This window comes from Pelophylax lessonae (assembly GCF_965119305.1).
Source record: "Pelophylax lessonae genome assembly, chromosome: 4".
Classification (NCBI taxonomy): domain Eukaryota; kingdom Metazoa; phylum Chordata; class Amphibia; order Anura; family Ranidae; genus Pelophylax; species Pelophylax lessonae.
In genome coordinates this window covers 430,006,110-430,023,915 of record NC_138771.1, presented here as the reverse complement: position 1 = coordinate 430,023,915, position 17,806 = coordinate 430,006,110, and the positions used below count along the sequence as shown (strand labels likewise).

General features: G+C 35.3%; 1 protein-coding gene across 3 annotated transcripts in view; it reads right to left on the bottom strand.

Moving 5' to 3' along the window:
* The window catches only part of LOC309553369 (protocadherin gamma-C5-like), a 764,755-nt gene that overhangs the window by 657,180 nt on the left and 89,769 nt on the right, over positions 1–17,806 (bottom strand). Inside the window, exon 1 of one of the 3 annotated variants that reach the window (XM_082254510.1) lies at positions 8,434–10,932. The exons of the other annotated variants lie outside the window; for them this stretch is intronic. Within the exon in view, the coding sequence (XP_082110636.1) occupies positions 8,434–10,851 (2,418 nt within the window). The 5' untranslated portion in view covers positions 10,852–10,932. Of the gene's footprint in view, positions 1–8,433; positions 10,933–17,806 lie in introns of those variants that run through there. 3 annotated transcript variants of the gene reach the window in all.

Sequence of the window (17,806 nt, the reverse complement as noted above, 5' to 3'; positions counted from 1 at the left end):
TCTATTTATTGCATTTAAAATTGTGCTTCAACTCAAAATGCTGTAATTGTAACAAATATATCCTCCAAAGAAATGGGTAAGCTAAATTAATAGTATGGTAATTGCTAAACTATTCCCTTATCAATAGATAATAAAATGTAAGTATTACTATTATCATTCCTATAATTATTATTTAAAAGATAAAAGGTTTTTAAAAGTCCATTTTAATGACTTGATATATGAATGAAGAATCTTTTCTTTTTTAAATTAGCTTTTTATCCAACATCCACCTCTAAGTTGAAAGTGTTTAAAAGTAAATAGCAAAAAGGTTTTTTTAAAGTATTGGGACATACATGCTTTGATTCTAAATAATTGCAAATATTTTTTATTCAAATAGTATTTTGAGAATTGTATTTTATCAAAAAACATAATATGACAAAAAAAAAATAAATGACAGATATTATATCACATTTTTTTTTGTATAGTTTGATAACTTGAATAGTTTTAGGTAGTTATATGTAGCTGCATCATACCCTGGAATCTTATTTGTTTTGTATTTTCTAAAAGATCTTACCTACTCAATATTGAACCCTACAGACTAAGACTGGGATGCCATTAAAGTTCATGTGCGTGTAAAGGCAGGTGCCCCAATACTTTTGGTAATATAGTGTATATCCATTGCTGAAGTGAAACATAGTTACATAGTTAGTCAGGTTGAAAAAAGACACCATCCGACTTAACCAATAAAAAGCAAAAAACAGTAAAGAAAACCCAACCATACAATCCCATATACTACCCAACCATACAATCCTATACCCGCAGTTGATCCAGATGCAGGCGAAAAAAACCAGCATGGAAACATGGAAAACATAGAAAAGGTCTTTAGAGCCTAAAAGCTCCAGTGAAGCTGCCTTCATAGCGCTTCACATACTGACCAGCACTGCCAACCACATCTTGCTGAAGCCAAATATTCAGAATAAATACCATCATTGCATAAGTGTTCCACTTTAGCAATGTTTTAACTACCTGTAAAAGTAGGTTTGCACTTACAGTTTTGCAATCTAAAAATGAATCTACATGTGTTTTTTTTTCTACACACATTTTAAGCTACAGTCTATCAAACCACTAATTCAGGAAAGAATGTACAAATATGTAAAAAATAATAATGGTACTATGGATAGAATCAAAATGGCATATATGATACAGTCTGTCACTTTCATTAAAGTGTATGTCAAATGAAAATCTGGCAGGTTTTACCTGGTATCTGTGGTTCCATTAGTAAAATTAACTGTCACTGTCTGTCCTGTTAAAAACATTTTACCAGACAAGAAGTGCAGGAAACTCTCCAACAGTAACACAAAAAAATTGTAGTAGTGGATGAAGGCTAGAACCTGTGTCAGGAGTTTATTTTTGTCTGTATCCTTGGTTCATATTTTCCCTCACTTCCTGTCTGGTGAAACCGTTGTCAGCAGGACAGGAAGTGAGGACAGAGCTCTGGATAGAAGTAAATTAGAACCTTTGTCAGCAGGACAGAGCCCGGGTTGGATGTAAAAACCTGACAGGGTTTTTTTTTTTTTAAAGATATTTTTATTACATTTTCCAAACAGAGACATAAACAAATAGCACAAAACAACAATAAAGAAGAACAGTCACAGGTGACTAAACAACACAATCGCTTGTGCTGGCGCTCCCGGGTTACCCCCCCCCCCCTACATCCTTTACAGAAGAAAATACATCGCTAAGAAGTGCAAGGAATATTCATAAACAGAAGGGCCATAAGTAGCATTATAGAGTATAATAAACAGCACTCTAGAGGGAAGAGGCAGTCAGGAGGACAATCAGGGCATTACTCCCCTAGACTCGAAGGAGTCAAAGTGAGGGGACTTGAAATCCAGTCTCCCCAAATTTTATCAAATAAATGTGAGTGGCCTCTCAGTTCAAAGGTAAGTTTATATAGAGGAAGAAAGTCGTTGATTGGTTGAAGCCAAGTGGTAACGGTAGGCCCCGTGGACCCTTTCCAAATCAGGAGAATAGCCTTCCTAGTGTAGAAGTACAGGAGGCGGAGTAGTCGCTTTGTGTGTCCAGAAACCTGACAGGGGTTTTATTCCTTCTGGACTCAATACAAAACTAGTAAAAGTGTTTTGGCTATAAATATACTTTACAACGGCAGTTTTTTCTGGGTTCCTCTTAACATAACTTTATTAGTTGCTGATTCTGCCAGAAGATCTTTTATTTTTCTACTTTCTTTAGGCAAGAGACAATGCTGTTTGTCCTGCAGTGAACTCACATAGTGGCATTAGCACTAATTCTAGCAAACACTTTTCAAGTAGTTACAACATGTATTCTTTTAGAAAAAAATGTTTAAAACATAAAGTAACATAAAGTAAAATCTGACTGCTGAAAGCTCCCTGTGATATTGTTATATGGTAGGCCCCAACACCTGTAACAGTCACCTTTTCAGGGCAGCTTGGCCTGCATGAAAATGTGTAGAGAAATATAACTAAGGGTAAAATAAAAAAGGAAAGAAAATATTATCATTATGTATTAATCATCATGTATTGTATATTAACCATGATGTATTAACCACATGCATATATCAAAATGATTTGCTACAATGGTCCCTTAATCTCACTACATGATATTTTTGACAGTTTTAGATTGTGTAACAGCTTAGCAATATGGAAATGGTACAAAAATAGGCATCTAGGTACATAAGATCACATCATTTCATGGGTGGGGGGGGGTTTGGAAGCCACTAAACAAAAAAGTTATGGGATTGTTTTAGAGACTTAAAGTGCTGCTGACCACCAAAGATGGGGAGGGGTAATTAAAATATTACTGATTATCAATGACTGGAAGATTGTTTTGGTATTTTTTAGGTACCACCTGCCACCAGTAATTGTGGGATTGTTTTTTTTTTTTTTTTTTTTTTGGGGGGGGGGGGTAAAGTGTTTCGAGCTTGTCAATGACATCTAGCCAAACATTGCAATTTCAATCTTTTAACTTTGCAATAAAACTTACACATAACTGCAATGGACAGTTCTTAGAGGATAAGCCATCTTAATTTAATTTTAACCACCTCAAAGCCATGATTATTCCTTATATCCCAAAAAATATTGCAAAAAATTAAATCACCTTGAAGTGTCCACTTTTCAAAAAGTGGTCAGTTTAGAGATGTTTGTACTGTCCCATCGTTTTTATTTGATATGCTTATACTAGAAAGAAACATTTCCTGCCTTTTTTCTTTATATAGTAAAAAAAATAAAAAATCCAGTTGCTAAAAAGTACCACCAAAAGAAACCTATATGTCTCTCAAAAAATATATAAAGTTAATCTTGGTGTTGCATTGCCAAGTAATTGTCAGCCAAACACTCACAGCACTGAAAAATGACCTTGACAGGAGGGGGAAAAACATGTTGGTCATGAAGTGGTTAATGTCTTTGCTGTAGAAAGGAGGAGTTGAATTATTTGATTTAATTAGCAAAAGACAATGGGAGAAGGGCTGACAGCACTTGCTCCACAAAAATGCTTTGTCAGTTCACAACAGGATTTAGTTGCTGTGTGCATGGGGGCCTTTAAAGGGATAAATCGTGGGAAAATGGGAATGTATTGCAGAGATGCATTTTTATTTTTTATTTTTTTTGCCCTGACATACACTAAGTCAAATTGTTTTGTAAATCCTATATTCACGTACAAAGTTATCGCAGCATTGAAAGGAAGTTATTCCAAAAAGTAAATAAATTTGCAAGTGAAAGGCAATTAATGATTAGAATACACTAACATTTCAAAGCTGTAACTGATTTATAATAATAATAAACAATTAACTTATGAGCTTTCATAAATAAAATAATATGCAAACTAATTACATACGTAAGATTAATTTCAACATACCTCTGCCATATTGTTAGCAGGTAAACCTCGATTTGTGGAGCCACTGATAGTAGCTGAGTCATCAGTGTCAATGAGATTGTCTGTGGGCACATTCTGTACTGGTTTCAGGTAAGCAATTTCATTCTGCTTGGAATCAAGTGTTACGCAAACATCATATGAGAATGGAAAGGGTAAACTTGTATCACTGATCTCAGATGGACATCCCAGTGTAAACTGAGGATACACATTTCTACTATATGTTTCAAAGGTAGTTGGGGTTTTCGATTTTCTGCACTTAAAGATGATTGCAACAATGACTGTCAAAATGAATGCAAAAGAAATCAGAGCTATAGCAATTATTAAAAAGAATGATGCATTAGAGGAACTTTTTGAATTTTTGGGCTGCTGTTTGAACTCTGGAACAACATGCTGAAAGCTTTCAGCTACGACCACGTTCAAAGTGACTGTTGACGACAGGAATGGGATGCCATTGTCCTTCACTAACACCACAATCTTTTGCTTTAAAGAATCCTTGTCTGGAAGATCTCGTCCTATTCTGATTTCACCACTTTGTTGCCCAATGACAAACAATGATGGTTCTGGTACTTGTAGAAAATGATATGAAAGCCAGGCATTGTGTCCAGAGTCAGCATCAACTGCAATCACCTTTGTCACCAAATAACCTTTCTCAGCTGAGTAAGGAATGAATTCAAACATTGAGCCTTCAGTATCTGGTGATGGGTAGAGGATCTTAGGAGCATTATCATTCTTATCTACGATACAAATTCTTACTGTAACATTACTGCATAAAGGAGGAGATCCATAATCCCTAGCCATCACCTGGAATTGAAATTCCCGTAACTGTTCATAGTCAAATGATCTCTGTGCATAAAGAACTCCAGTCACTGAGTTTATGGAGATGAATGATGGCACTGGAATGTCTTCTACTTTGCTGTTTAGAATACTATACATAATTTTTCCATTATCATCCTGGTCTAGATCTGAAGCATGAACTGTATAAATTAAAGTCCCTGGCTGATTATTTTCAGCAATATAGATAATGTACTCCAACTTTTCAAAAACAGGAGAATTGTCATTCACATCCAAAATCATCAACTCAATGGTTTTATTACTGGACAAAATAGGTGATCCATTATCCACACAGTGGATTGTTATGTTATATCCAGAATTTCTTTCTCGATCCATGTTTTCTGCAGTTACAAGTTTATAGTAACTACTAGATAATGGTAATAGTTTGAAAGGCATTGTGTTGTAGAGCTGACATAAAACTTCACCATTCTTCCCAGCATCCAAATCCCGAATTTTAATTAAAGCTATGACAGTGCCAGGTGGCGAATCCTCTGGAATAGCTGGAGAGACAGATGTAACTGTAATTTCTGGAATATTGTCATTCATGTCAATCACCTGTATGGATATTTTGCAATGTGTAGCATGTCCACCACCATCTTTAGCTTCAACTGTAATTTCGTAAGATTCAGCCATTTCATAGTCCAAACTCCCTATTATCCTAATATCACCGTATTGTGGATTCATGGAGAATATCTGGCGAGCACTTTCCGGTATATGATTAAATGAATAGGTTATTTGAGCATTAGATCCCACATCTTCATCAGTTGCATTTAAGTCGATTACTAGAAAATCCATAGGTGCATTCTCTTGTAATCTTATGTAATATGTGTCTTTAGAGAAAGTAGGATAATTATCATTATCATCCTGAACATCTATTTTAACTGTTGCAGTACCAGATTTGGGAGGTTGTCCTCCATCATAAGCAGTCAAAATTAACTCGTATAAACTTTGTTTTTCTCTATCCAGTGAGTTTTCCAGAACAATCTCGGGATATTTAATTCCATCCTTAGTAATCCTTTCTCCAAGACTGAAGTATTTATTGGCAGTAAGAGTATAGCTTTGTACAGAATTAGTACTAAGATCTGGATCTTGAGCATTTCCTAAAGCAAACCGTGCACCTGGTGAGGTAAATTCACTAATTTCTATGCTGAAATTGTTTTTGGCAAAGGTAGGCAGGTTATCATTCACATCCTGGATTTCAATGGTGATGGTATAAAATTTCAGTGGATTTTCTATGACAGCTTCTAGGTTTAAAAAGCAGTTAGGTTTAGCACCGCACAATGTTTCTCTGTCAATCCTCTCTGAAACAAGTAAGTCCCCATTTTCTATATTCGCCCTGAAATACTGTATTTTATCTTCGGCAACAACCTGGAAATTTGCTGCTAACTCTTTAACATTCAGCCCAAGGTCGTTTGCCAAATTCCCAATTACAGTTCCTATTTTAAGTTCTTCATGAATTGAATACTGTAACTGACCAAAAATTACTTTAAATAGAAATAAAATAAAAGTAAACACTTGCCACACCATTTTCCTCTTTGTGCTTGTACCTTGTTATCAATCAAAGTGAGCAGGCAGATGTGTTGTCCTTTAGTTACTCCATAAAGAAAAAAATGCATCTGACAGATCCAAGATGTTGTGGAGTATCCTAAATTGCAGGATGCACAATGAAAATATTGCAGTATTTCCTTCTGAGCTGCAGTGTTAGACTAATAAACCTAACTTCGATATATATTCCAAAAGAATTAAATACAATAATATAGTCCAATAGTGACACCAAGAGGTTAAAGTCAGGTAATGCAGCTAAACATCCTGTATGGAAAAAGGCTATATGGAGGGATTTACAACTGTTTATTTGTGTTTGCTTGCTATTTGTTATTTATTAAAAGCCATAAAAAATTAAAATAAAAACAGGGTAAGTCAAATGTCACCTGGCAAAGACTGTTGCTGGAATGGTATTTATTTATCATTCATTTATTTATTTATTATTTTTTTTAACCTTTTAAAATGTATTTTATTAATGAAGAACACATGAAAATATATGTAGAAATATGACATTACAATATGTTTGCTGAGGTTTACATAATATAAAAATAGAAAGAGGAAAAGGATAATCTTTGTTAGAAAAAATATTTTGGATTGCATGTAAATTGTGAATGTAAGAAACTGTAATATCTGATGTGGGATGAATAATTATTCTGGACCAGGCTTATCATTGCTGCAATGGCCCTTTCCCCCTAGCCTCCTGAAATACAGTGAAGCTGATTTACTAAGGGAATACAGACTGTTGGACCAATAAAGGAAAAGCCTGAATTTCTACTTAGCTTAGTGAACAAGGTAAAGTTCATTTAAGGCAGTCACCAGTCACAAGGAAGCAAAAAACTACGTTCTTCATTTCACTTGCATATGAGTGTATGTATAGATACATAGATTCACTATATTTATGATATATATATATATATATATATATATATATATATATATATATATATATATATATATATATATAGATATATACATACACACACACACACTTTTTCTTTTTTTTTTATGGAAACATTTTAAGTGTTCGGCATCATTTACAATGACATGCAAAACACATGCAAACAGTGAGGAAGAAAAAAAAGCTAGTGATTGCTTATAATTTAAAATTTGCAATAAGATGATGCTCAAACAAAATAAAAATCATGTATTGGCTTCTACAAGTATACAAATACTTCTCAAGCTGTGGAACATTACCATCTTGGCTTCCTACTGCGTGTAGCCCTGAATAATCAACCTGTAATATCACTTAGAAATGCTAAATAGTACTTAAAGGCACACAAAAATCATACACAATAACAATGTTTGAGAGGCTATGGTAGCATGCCTAAAATGTATCTGAAGTCAAAACGTTATTTTATGTTAGGATAGAATAGGGAGAAGTTACCAAACCTTTCAGGCTTTTTTTCTAATATCAGGTCACCTAAAAAATTGATACTTCTGTTGTTGGTATATGCTACACCTCACCTTACATTAGGTGGACTGTAACACCCCTTATTGGTTTCTTATATCTTTCAAGGACTCAATTTGTGACAAGTCTGCAATTGTGTTTTTAGACCTGGACATCTACTTATTAAGTAAAGTTTACTAGATTCAACCTGTTAGCACAAGAAACTTGAAAAATATGCCGGGCACACAAGATAGACACAAGATATATTAAATTAGATACAGTAAACCAATAGACCACATAAGAACCAAAAAACCAAAACCAAAAAACCCAATAAAATCTTGATGCTTACATAAAAAATTAACACTAAAATGGTACCCTAGTGGAGACCGAGCAGCAATGCATATCAAGAGAAAAAAGTCTGGATGGCTGCACTCCCAGTAGTGAGATCTATAAAAGCCTTTATTAAAAAAAAATCCATAAATAGCATACAGATGTACAACTCCCCACGTTTGTGTGCTTTTTACGGATTAAGTGAATAAAGGCTTTTTTGGATTGCACTACTGGTAGTCTAGCCATCCGGACTTTCCTTCTCTTGAGTACTGCAGCTGTGACTGGGCAAGCACCCCAAACCACAGAGATCATGCCACTGTTGCCAGCTCACCTTCGAGCAGTGTGAGTTTGTGGTTCCAGCAATGCATATCAGTATTGTCAGGCAAGTTACTTTTTTTGGCCTGTCTGTGAAAGAAAATAACTTATGGCACATGTAAGATTTAGTTTTTACATACCTGAATTACACTGTCTTTGGGCAAATTCTCTTGAGTTAAACTATTCACAGCTGTTGAATCTTCAGTGTCAATGAGATTGTCTGTGGGGACATTCTGGACTGGTCTCAGATAAGCAATTTCATTCTGCTTTGAGTCAAGAGTCACACACACATCATAGGAGAATGGAAAAGGTAAACTTGTATCGCTGATCTCAGAAGGACATCCCACAGTGAACTGAGGATACACATTTCTATTATATGTTCCTAGATTTGTTACATAGCTTGTTTTTCTGCATTTAAGAATAATTGTAACGATTACGGTCACAATAAAAAGAATAGAAATCATAGCTATAGCTATCACCAGGTAGAATGTTGCATTTGATGAAATGTCTGACAAGTTGGGTTGTTTTTTTATCTCTGGCACAACTTGTTGAAAGCTCTCTGCCACAACCAGATTTAAAGTGGCCGTAGATGACAAGGCTGGGACTCCATTGTCCTTTACAAGAATTACAATCTTTTGCCTTAAGGAGTCCACATCTGGAAGATCTCGACCTATCCTGATTTCACCGTTTTGGCTTATAACAAATAATGATGGTTCCGAAACATGTAGTAAATTATAAGAAAGCCAGGCATTGTGTCCAGAGTCAGCATCCACTGCAATTACTTTTGTCACTAGATAACCTTTACCAGCAGAGTGGGGAATAAATTCGAATAAAGATGATCCTTCTGTTTCTGGTGATGGATACAGAATCTTAGGGGCATTATCATTCTTATCTATGATACATATTCTTATTGTGACATTACTGCTTAGAGGAGGAGATCCACTATCCTTAGCCATCACTTGGAACTGAAATTCTCGTAACTGTTCATAGTCAAATGATCTTTGAGCATAAAGAATCCCTGTCATTGAGTTTATGGAAATATAAGATGACACTGGAATAGATTCTATGTTACTATTTAAAATGCTGTAAGTGATTTTTCCATTCTCGTCACGATCAATGTCTAAAGCACAAACTTTGTGTACTGAGGTCCCCGGCTGATTATTTTCTGCAATATAGATGAGATAATTAACTTTTTCAAAAAGAGGGGGATTGTCATTCACATCAGAGATAAATAACTTAATTTGCTTATTGCTTGACATCGGAGGAGATCCACTGTCAATACATTGAATTGTAATGTTGTATAAAGAATTCCTTTCTTGATCCATGTTTGATGCAGTAACAAGTTTATAGTAGCTACTTGATGATGGTATTAGTTGAAAAGGAAGTGTATTAGATATCTGGCATACAACTTCACCATTCATTCCTGAATCCAAATCATGAACATTAATCAATGCTATCACTGTACCAGGTGGGGAATTTTCTGGTATTGTTTGTGAAAGAGATGTGACTGTTATTTCTGGGACATTATCATTCACATCAATCACCTGTATAGATAATTTGCAATTTGTCACATGGCCTCCACCATCTTTTGCTTCTACAGTCATTTCATAAGTGTCTGAACTTTCATAATCCAAATTTCCTATGACTTTAACATCTCCATTTTGAGCATCAATACTAAATATTTGACGAGCAGTTTCAGGAATGTGGCTAAATGAATATGAAATTAGGGCATTAGTTCCTTCATCTTCATCAGTTGCATTCAGATGAGTTACTGTAAAGCCAACAGGCACATTCTCAGATAACCTTATGTTATAGGTATCTTGAGTAAACACAGGGAAGTTATCATTGACATCTTGAACAACAATCTTCACTATAGCAGTCCCAGATTTCTGAGGCTTTCCGCCATCAAAAGCAGTTAAAATCAGTTCATAGAAACTTTGCTTTTCTCTGTCCAGAGACTTTTCTAGTACAATTTCTGGATATGTAATTCCATCCTTGGCAGTTCTTTCTCCAAGGCTAAAGTATTCAATACCACTCAGTGCATAGCTTGTTACAGCATTAAAACCTAAATCAGGATCTTGTGCAATACCTAAAGAAAACTGTGTTCCAGGACTTGCTGATTCACTGATGCCTATGTCAAAATATTTCTTGGAAAAAGTAGGAGAGTTGTCATTCACATCCTGGATTTCTACAGTAAGCGTGTAAAAATTCAAAGGATTTTCTATAACAGCCTCCAAATTTATAAAGCAGTTCTGTTTTGTCCCACATAATACCTCTCTGTCAATTCTTTCTGAAACAATCAAGTCTCCATTTTCAAGATTAACTCCAAAATATTGCTTTTTGGCTTGAGAAACTATTTGAAATTTTCTCATTGTTAGGTCTTTAGCACTCAACCCAAGGTCCTTAGCCACATTCCCAACCACAGATCCTTTTTTAAATTCTTCAGGTATAGAATATTGCAACTGAGCAGAGCTATGTTCAAAATAAAATGAAGTAAAATAAAATACTTGCCATATAAACATCATCCTTGTGCTTCTGTTTCTTTCTGTGTTATGCATTGTGATAAATGGATGTAGCTTCTGCTCCTTCACAGAATAAAATATCCAAAGTATTTGTAAAATTTGGCTAGAGTCATCAGAAGGCAAAATGAAAACAAATTGCAGTTTTCCTTAGTATCTGCATTGAGGCTGGATCCAGTTTCTACATTCTGACAGAGTACAAAACATTTTACAGTCTAGTAGTGACACCAAGAGTTCAAAAATAGGTATTACAATACAACTGTAGTAGTTTGAAATACCTGGACATAAAATAACCTAAATATATGACCTATTTAACACTGGACTGTGATCCTCTTTTTTTCTTACAACTTTCTAAAATATGTAAAAAAAAAAAAAATAACATGCAAAATGTGTACATATGGTAATCTTTAAAAATATATATTTTTAAAGGTTGACTGTTACCTTTCTTTTTACTTGATACATCTATTTTGGTAATTATAAAGGTATTTGTAGTGCATGCCTTGTTTACAATATTGCCATATTTCTAAGGTAACATTTAAGGTTGGTTTACTGTTGTTCACCGACAAGTATATGTTTGTTGCAGTCAACCAGGTTGAGTCTAATACTTATGTGAGACAAATACAGATAAACATTTTCCAGTTCAATTTGCTAACCAGTTTGCTTACCAACCTGTATTACCTGCAGTCCTAACTCTTGTAAATTTATGAGAGTCTCCAAAGTGGAAGCACGTGCAAGCTAATGGATAGATGGGGGCAGGTGAGCCTGGAGGTGGCCCAACCCTCCTAAAGGTACTTGGGGGCACAATAGACACCCAGCCAATAGCACAACAGCAAAGGCACCTAGTGTGTCCGCTCACCAGTATACATAAACAAGAAAGAAAAGGGCCTCTGCCCCCACCTACAACTGGCCTTCATAGCAAAGAACACATGGAAGGGCAATGCACATGAGACAAATATAGATAAAAATGTCCCAGTTCAATTTGCTAACCAGTTTGCTTACCAACCAAATTAACCTGTCTAACACTTACCAAAAATTCTCTCCTTTATCCTAACTATCTGAAGTAAACACATATGTACTGTTGTGTCATACCACTGGACAATCATTTTTAATGTTTTATTTTTAATATATGTAAACCATTTGGTATTGCTAATGTAGAAGTGGGCCAATGCACACCCTTGTATGGATATTGACCTAGGTCTAATACATGAAAGTTTGTAGAATGTGAAACAGGTAGTAGGGGCTCTCAACAGGACCTGCAACAAAAGGAATTTCCAACATGGTTTTAATAATGGCAACATTTTGGCAGGGCACAGTTCACTTTTCTCAAGGGAAATTTGTCTTGAGAAAGGGCAGCTGAAACCTTAACAAAAATTAAAAAAAAACCCACTGAAACCATAACAAAATAACAAACCTTAAATAAAATAAATATAAATAAAATAAATAAAATAAAATAAAATAAAATAAAATAAAAATAAAAATAAAATAAAATAAAAATAAACCTTAACAAAAATAAAACAATGTTGTAAATTCCTCCTGTTGCAAATCCCATTGAGTGCACCTACTGCCTGATTCGTATTCTGTTAACTCTTTGTTTATATTTACATACAGTATATTGCACATGATTGTGTTCATATATTTCATATTCATATCACTTTATTTACCTACTCTATATGTGATGTCATCCCTAAAAAGTGTGTTTTTCAATTATCTTAATTGCAATCAAGAATATAGCGCCCCTATTTGATAGGGCTGTTTTGCATCTATATAAGTCTGATTTTATTATATTTTTGTATGCTATGAGTAAGGCTACAGTCGAAATGCATTAGCATTTTGCCATATTGTAAACTGCTGTAATGCTGAAATAAATCTAATCAAAACGAAGCATTCGTGTGTCGGCTTTTCTTGTTACTTGGAAGCAATTGCATGCATCTGGACGTTGCAGCCTGAGCACCGACATTCCATATTCATTCCATTATGCAGTAGAGCTAGAGTGAGTCTGTATCTATTCATCCCTAAAAAGTATTTACTTTTTTTAGTTTAAGAGAATGTGCAAAAATTAGTATAATAGAATAAAATCAAATGAATGTTGTAATAAAAAAAGTCCTACATTTGTTAAGCATTCATTTAGTAAAGGAGTATGGAATTTTTACTTTGTAATTGAGAAGCTATGTTCAGTTTAAGCATCCGATTATGTGCAAGCAAAATACAACAGGATTTTTTTTTAATGAGCAAATTAAACATTCACTCTGTAAAGTGCACAATTTATATTCCTTTTGTAAATTAACCCCAGAGGACTGAGATATATTGTTACATAGGGATTTATTTACTAAAGCTAGAAGGGGCAAAAATTTTCACAATTCTGCAGAGAAACCAATCAGCTTCTAGATTGTTTTTTGCTACAGCTTAAATAAACAAGGTTAGAACTGATTAGTTTCTCTGCGGAATTGTGACTCATTTTGCCCTCTCTAGCTTTAGTAAATGAACCCCACAGTTACATAGTTAGATTGAAAAAAAGACAGTCCATCTAGTTCAACCAATAAAAGAGAAAAAAAATCATACGATCCCATATCCACAATCCTATACCCACAGTTGATCCAGAGGAAGGTGAAAAACCCCAGCAAATCGTGATCCAATTTGCTACAGCAGGGGAAAGAAAATTCTTCCTGATCCCCTTAGAGCAGGCATGTCCAACCTGCGGCCCGAGGGCTGCATGCGGCCCAGAGCCGCAGGCAATGCGGCCCACTGCCCCCAGCCACAGCAGCTTCCAACTAATGATAGGCAGAGACTGCCTCGGAGGGGGGGGAGGCGAGCATGTGCAGTGTTTCTGACTCCTATCACCATGACCACTTCAAATCACTGAAGTGGTCATGGTGGTTAGAGTGTTCCTTTATTATCTCTCAGAAGACGTAAACCTCTGTATACTGATTCCATTTAATTTCATCATCCTCTAGTTGTGTTAAATTAGTGCGGGGGGGGGGGCGGCAGCGCGGGAAGGGCGCAGCGGAATTTTATTACATACCTTAACTATAGTATATATTTTATATGTGGCCCGAGAAAATTTCTCTACACTCAATGTGGCCCAGAGAAGCCAAAAGGTTGGACACCCATGCCTTAGAGGCAATCTGATGATCCCTGTATCAACTTTACTTTTTATTGTTAGTACCCAATTATAATATGTACATTTGGGAAATAGTCCAGGCCTTTTTTAAAGCAATCTACTGAGCTGGCCAGAACCAGCTCTTGTGGGAGTCTATTCCACATTTTCACAGCTTTTACTGTGAAGAAACCTTTCCATATTTGGAGATTACATCTCTTCTCCTCTAGATTTAAAGAGTACTTCATTGTCCTCTGTGATAACCTTAAAGTGAATAACTCAACATATTCTCTGATTTAACTAGTATTAATGTATGATTGGAACATCAAAAATATTAAAAAAACTTTACACTTTTTACAAAAAAAGCAAAACAAAAACTGTAGCCTCAAAGTTAATTGTTTACATTGCAATGGTTAGCTAATCTCATTTCAGCCTCTTATTATTTTGGGTTCTGCTCATATGGGCCATTATAGTTATTATCATCATAGTGATAAGTGAGAGGATCAGTCTTCTGGAATAACATGAACATTCCATATGTTGGAAAATTAGAAAATTTTCTAAGGAAAATATGTAACCCACTGCATGAGCATGTGTTGTCAAAGCTCTGTGCACAAATTGGAGTCTATTTCAAACACATTCAATCGACAAAATAGAAACACATTCACGCATACTGCATATATTCTGGCTGTAATTTTTCTTTTAGATTGTTCCCCATTATTATTGAATATAGCCACAAATACAGGGGCTAGCTATAGCGATTGCTGTGAGTATAATTGAGGCTAGATAAAGGTGCTTATCCAGTGAAAAAATTGCAATACCAAAATGATGTGTGACAGTTGTAATAAATAATAAATATTTATTACAACTGTTACACATCCTTTTGGTATTGCAATTTTTGCACTGGATAAGCACATTTATCTAGCCTCAATTATACTCACAGCAAGCGCTATAGCTAGCCCCTGTGTTTGTGGCTATATTCAATTATATCCCTACCCTCTCTATAGCAGCTGCATTTGATATATATTTAAATTTGAATATCTTCTATTTCAACCCATTGGCATGGGGGATATACTTTTAAGTATAAATACCCTCCACCCCATTATTATTAGCTCATTCTAGTAGCAAAAATGTGGTATATTTCCTCATTGAGGTATTTCAGAAAACAATGCCCCATTTGGCAACTAAAAGGAGTGGGTGAATATTGGGATTACTCTACTATTGAAATTATGGCCAGAATTCATGCAGCATTCATGAAAGTGTATGACATTCTTCCAAAAAATGTTTTCTAAACAGACCCCATAGTGTTCACATTTCCCTTAGTGTGGATACTTTAGTTGCCAGCTTACAACCTTTTTATTTTATTTCAAGAAACTTAGCTTAGAAATAAAAATGTAGTTTTATTAACATTACATTATAAAATTACTTTTGTAGAAATTATGTAAATTATATTTCATTTTTTGTGAAAGTGAAGTTTTATTTTTAGCAAGAATTAGAATAAAAACTAATAAAGCATTTGCGGTTTGGAAATTTCAAATCATTCTATGGTATAATTTTTTGGTCCTCCACTAAATAGTTTAAGGTGAAAAATCACTCATCTTCAACATTTGCTTTGGCCTTTACTTCAAAAATGTTATTGCACACAGCACATACACAATAAGCTTCCAGTTTTTTTTGTTTTTTTTGTCAAAGCTTATTTGAGGTTAGAAGCTGATTGACTATCATAAACATCTGCACCAGATTTTTCATTCTTCAATGTTAGTAAATCAACCTAAATATGTATTTCAAAAGTAAACTTTATCATAAGTACTGCACAATAACAAAATGGATAAAAGGGACCTTTATCATTACACCTTGTGCAAAGTTGACACAAAGATACCATCCAGAGTAGAAAGTAGCCACTGTCCAAGAGCAGTCAAAACCATATATAGCACCTCCAGAGCACAATATAAGCCTCACCTCATCTAATTATAAAAGGCTGCTATAGAGACTACTTTGGTTTGGTTCAACTTTGATTCAACACAAGGAAATACATTTTACAATAAGTGCATGCATCAGTCCTTATAAAATACTCTTAATAATAATAGAAAAAACGTTTTTCCTAATTTTTCCTAATTCTATCAAAATATTTTTTTTACTCCTCTACTTTCTGTTTAAAAAATTGTAGTGAGCAGGCATAATGACACAAAATCTGCCTTGAATATGTAAATGTGTTCCTCTGCAAACTTAACAGCCAAAAATTTGTAAATACACTGCCTGGCCAAAAAAAAAGTCACCACCTGGAATTAACTAAGCAACTAACTAAACTAAGAATTGGATAGTTACTGTATGCGTCCAAAGAATGAAGTCAGTTGACTACCTGAATATACTGATTGATATTCCATCAATGGATTTTTTCTTCCCTGATGGCACGGGCATATTCTAAGATGACAATGCCAGGATTCATCGGGCTCAAATTGTGAAAGGGTGGTTTAGGGAGCATGAGACATAATGTTCACGCATGGATTGGCCCCCACAGAGTCCAGAACTTAACCCCATTGAGACTCTTTGGGATGTGCTGGAGAAGGCTTTCCACAGTAGTCCGACTCTCCCATCATCAATACAAGAAAATGAATGCAACACTGGACAGAAATAAATCTTGTGACATTGCAGAAGCCTATCGAAACAATACCACAGCGAATATGTGCCATAATCAAAACCAACAAAACGTTGAATGTAGCGTTGTACCCAAATAAAATTGATGTCCTTTTTTTCCTACAAGTAGAGCTTTCTTTTGGTAGTATTTGATCAAAAAGACCGACAATTTTGAAAAAAAAAAAACAATATTTCTTACTTTCTGCTATAAAACGCATCCAATAAAAAAAATGTAAAAATTCAAGTTTCTTCATCAGTTTAGGCCAATATGTATTCTGCTACATATTTTTGGTAAAAAAAAAAAAAAATGAAAGTGTATATTGATTGGTTTGCGCAAAAGCGTTTACAAACTATAGCATAGATTTAGGACTTTTTATTTTTTTATTGTTTTTATTAGTAATGGCGGCGATCAGCAATTTTTAGCAGGACTGTGACATTGCGGCGGACAAATCTGACACTAAGTGATATTTTATGGGGACCAGTGACACCAATACAGTGATCAGTGCTAAAAATATGCACTTTTACTGTATAAAAGACACTTGCAGGGAAGGGGTTAACATCAGGGGCAATCAAGGGGTTTGCTCCTAGGGAATGCTTTCTAACTGTGGGGGGGAATTGACTGACTGGAGGAAGAGAGAGATCTGTGTTCCTAAATAGTAGGAACACAAGATCTCTCTCTTTCTGTCTGACAGAATGGCTGTCTGCCTTGTGTACAAAGGCAGACCGCCTTTCTGTCATTCTCCTGAACGATCGCAGAAGGCCGGCGGCCAGTGGCCAGTGCGCGACCCCTAGAGTCCATCTACAAAATCACGTACATGTACGTGATTTTGAGCTTAAGGGCCGCGCTGCCACAGTAAATGTACGTGGAGCAGTTGTAAACCTCGAAAAAAAATGTAAAAATAAAAACCTGAAAGGCAAAGGCATAATGAGCTAGTATGCATTGCATACTAGCTTATTATGAAATACTTACCTTAAAACAGTGGTTTTCAACTCCGGTCCTCAGGACCCACTAACAGGCCATATTTTAAGTATCACCTTGGGCAGATGCAGACTAGAATACTGCAATCACTGAGCAGCAAAAAATATATCACCTGTGATGTATTTCAGTTATCTTGAAAACCTGGCCTGTTAGTGTGTCCTGAGACCCAGAGTTGAGAACCACTGCCTTAGAACAAAGCCTGTGCAGCGCCGCTTGCTACTTCCAGGTTCGCATCCCCCAGCCATCTGATTGGCCGGAGCCATAATGACATCACTCCTGCGCATGTGTGT